Genomic DNA, 3533 nt, shown 5'->3' with positions numbered 1-3533 from the left:
TATATATTTGGTCTCATGTGCACACCCTCCTGTACTCAGTACTCACTGCTGCACAGGCAGGTAGCCCTCATTCCTATCGTCTAGTCATTGGCACAAGTCAAGTGGAAGGATGGACAGCACTGCAAGGAGGTGGAGGAAGGGGTAGAAAAGGATCCTTTGCTGTTTGCCCCAGGGCTCCTTCCTTGAGGCCTGAGTGGCGGCAGGATGGTAAGGCAGAAGGGCACCTTTGTTCCCTTCTGTCACTCCCCAAGTTCACCAGAAGTCCTTGCCTCTGACTGTTCAGTTGTTCTTCTCATTGTGGTTATATGTGGCTATAGCCTTGGGATGAAACACTCTATAGATGGGCATTTATTTATGCCCATGCCTGACTTCAATGATATCTGTGTCTTCTCTACAGGAGTTTACCTGTTCAGGTTTTGAGCTTTGTCCACCTGTAGGTGGAGAAGGACAGATCTGAAGCGTCTCCAGTTTGACCAGGAGTTCGTTCTGCTGAGAGGCTGCACTTGGCCACTAAGCACGTGAAGTCTGACTTGACTTCTAGACATCCCATCCCCTGTTGTGTTATCCTAACATTTCAACTTGATGATTGGCCCTATCTTGAGAAGAGGAGGAACAGTAAAGATCTTATCTAGAGAAACCCTCAAAACCCCTCTGCCATATTGGAGCAATGGTACAGATGACAAATGTAGGCCACTGGTCCATGGAGTCCCATCAGAAAGTCCCTCAAGGCCACTCCAACACATTTGTCAGTGACCCACCCCATTCAGTACCATTTCAGTCCTGAACAAGCAGAGTTGAGGATGCAGGAGTCAAATTACAGCACAAAATTGGACATGCACCCTCATCATCCTCCCCGCTGACCTGAGTGTCCTCAGAATGGACCAGCACCTCCATCCAGGATGGAGATTCAGGCAGGTATGCACATGATCTGATAATACTAAGACACCCAGGGTGAAGCAAAGTTGTGGGGGGAGATTTCAGAACCACAACAAGGAGTCATTGGGCAAACTATTTTAAAAAGGGAGCTGCTGTTTTACCTGAGAAATCACCCACAGAGAAGCATGTCACCCAGAGGTGGATGAGCACCAAGTTATCAAAACTTAGCTTAATGACTAGACCTCTCTTCTGTATTCTGTGCATGTGGTAGAAGATTGAAGGTCACTCTTGAACCAAATCCAGACTCCTTGGTAGTGTATCCATTCATCAGTTGGTGAGCATTTTGGTTGTTTCCAAGATTTAGCTACTATAAATGTTGCTAGAAATGTGGGTGTGCATATGTTATTTTGTCATGATGCTTTTAATTCTTTCAGGAGATACCCAGAAGAAGTATAGCTAGGTCAAATGGGACCTCTAATCCTAATTTTTGGAGGAATCTCCACACTTATTTCCACAGTGGTTGCACAATTCTGCACAACCATCAACATTGGAGCGGGGTACCTTTTTCCCTACAGCCCTGCCAGCCTTTGTTGTTTGCTGATTTTTTTTGGTATTATCCATTTTCCCCCCTGGGGTGAGATGGCAGCATTTTGTTGCATTTTCTTCCCATGTTTCTATCATTTTGTTCATTTGTTTGTGTGTGTATGTGTGAGCTGAGGTTTGTGGATGCTTATAGTCTAAAGCCTTTATTGCTACTACAGAGATATTTTTATTTGCTTTTCAGTATTGTAGTTTGGGAATGATTAACTATAATTCTTTGCCATAGTTACAAGATTCAACCACCTTTGTTATTTTTGGGAAAGGAAAGTGCAGTGTAGTTAGTCCAGTAACAAAGTTTTGGGGATTGTACTCCAGTGCTGTTGCTGTCACAAAGGAAATCACAATGTTGGCTTACAGAGAAATTGCAACAATTATGCAACACAGTTAATATAGCAAGTGAAACACCTATAGTGGTATTGGCTAAGAAAAAAATTAGATATCAAACTACCATAAGAACCAGTTGTGTACCACCCTTATTCCTATGGAAGAAATTGACAATTATGATGTAAACATTAAGGTAACCCACATAATAACTTATAGTTAATATGTCCTAAATGTTCTGTATCTCTGCTAATGGTAGAAAATAATTCAATAGTAATTCTACATGGTTAACTGTCAAAAGATTAACAAAACTTTATGGTTCTGTTAAAGTCTTAGAGTTTGAAATGGGGGATGAAAAAGGAAAAGTGAAACATTAAACTCTGTTATATGAGAAAGAGGAGAGAGAAGTGGTACAAGGGATCTTATTGGGGAGTAGGATAACAATAGAATTAAGTAGAGGTAAACAAACTGGTAATAAATAGAAGATTAAAAAAAGAGAAAAAAGAAAAAATATATGGAGAGGAAAAGCAAGAGAAAAGTAACTAAGTGGAGAAAATTTAAAAGGGAAAAGAGGAAAAATAGAAAAATAAAAGAAGAGATTAGAAGCAAGGTTGAAAGACAAAGGAAGATTACCTAAGCCTTGGGAAACTGGTGAAGTAGACAGGAGAAGAGGAAAGAAGAAGAAGAAAAGCACAAATACAACAAAAAACTAAAAACTATCACAACCCCCCCAAAACAATAAAAAAATTAAAGAAAACCAAAACTAAAAGCAAAGAAAAATACTTTATCTGGGATTTCAAGACCATAGATATATTCTGGGCTCTAGCATTTTGGATGGTGTTTAATTCAAGGCCTGACTATGCTGCTGGCAGACACAGGACACAATCACTACCCAGATCTATCCTGAGTAATCACTATCAAGCTGGTAGTAGGATTGGGTTGAGTGCCAGTTCTATTACTTTCAAATCCATGGAAATTCAGGCTAAACTTGGCCTCTCATCATGGCTTAGGGGCTGATTCCTTTAGCTTATAGCACTCTGGTGTCTCCTGCTGGTCTGAGCAGAGCTCCCTGGCCATGGATGGCTTCTCCCATACCCATGCACTGTGGTAGTTTAAAGCTGAGAGCTCTGAGATGAAACCCCATGTGGAAAGCAGCATAAGGATTCTTAAAAAATAAAGATAAAACTTCAGAATGTTTACTACAAAGAAATTAATGAACAACAATTGCTAGTGGGGCTGTGGGGAAAAAGGAAAATTTCTCCACTGTTGGTGGAAATACACAATGGTGTGACCACTGTGGAAATGACTGTGAAGATTCCTCCAAGAATTAAGATTATAGGTCCCATTCAACCCAGCTTCTTTCCTCTTGAGTATCTTCCCAGGATAATTAAAATCATCATACCACAATGATATATGCACACTCATTTTTATGATGATACAGTTAGTAATAGCTAAATATTGGAAAAAACTCAAATGCCCATCAACTGATTAATGGATTTTTTAAAATGTAGTTTTTTTAATACAGTGGAGTAATACTCATCTATACAGAAAAAGTCAAGATATTTATAGCTAAATGGATGCAACTCGAGACTACACTCTTAAGTGAAATAAATCAAGCACATATTTGTAAATATTCTATTGTCTCTGTGGTGGGAGAAACTAAGAGGGTAAATAACCAAAATCCATAATGCATAATATGAAGTAGAAAGAAACTGTCCAAAAAAAAAAAAAAAAAA

General features: G+C 39.5%; 1 protein-coding gene across 1 annotated transcript in view; it reads left to right on the top strand.

The window, feature by feature from the left end:
• The first annotated feature begins 1957 nt into the window (after positions 1–1957).
• Positions 1958–3533, top strand: part of LOC104876331 (vomeronasal type-2 receptor 116-like) — a 30271-nt gene continuing 28695 nt past the window's right edge. Inside the window, 1 exon segment of the mRNA XM_033759657.1 lies at positions 1958–1993. Coding sequence (XP_033615548.1) covers positions 1958–1993 — 36 coding nt within the window.

This window comes from Fukomys damarensis, unplaced genomic scaffold, assembly GCF_012274545.1.
Source record: "Fukomys damarensis isolate Sample0158 unplaced genomic scaffold, DMR_v1.0_HiC HiC_scaffold_37, whole genome shotgun sequence".
NCBI classification, from domain to species: domain Eukaryota; kingdom Metazoa; phylum Chordata; class Mammalia; order Rodentia; family Bathyergidae; genus Fukomys; species Fukomys damarensis.
Note: the sequence above shows the minus strand (reverse complement) of the source record. Positions and strands in the feature narration are given on the sequence as shown.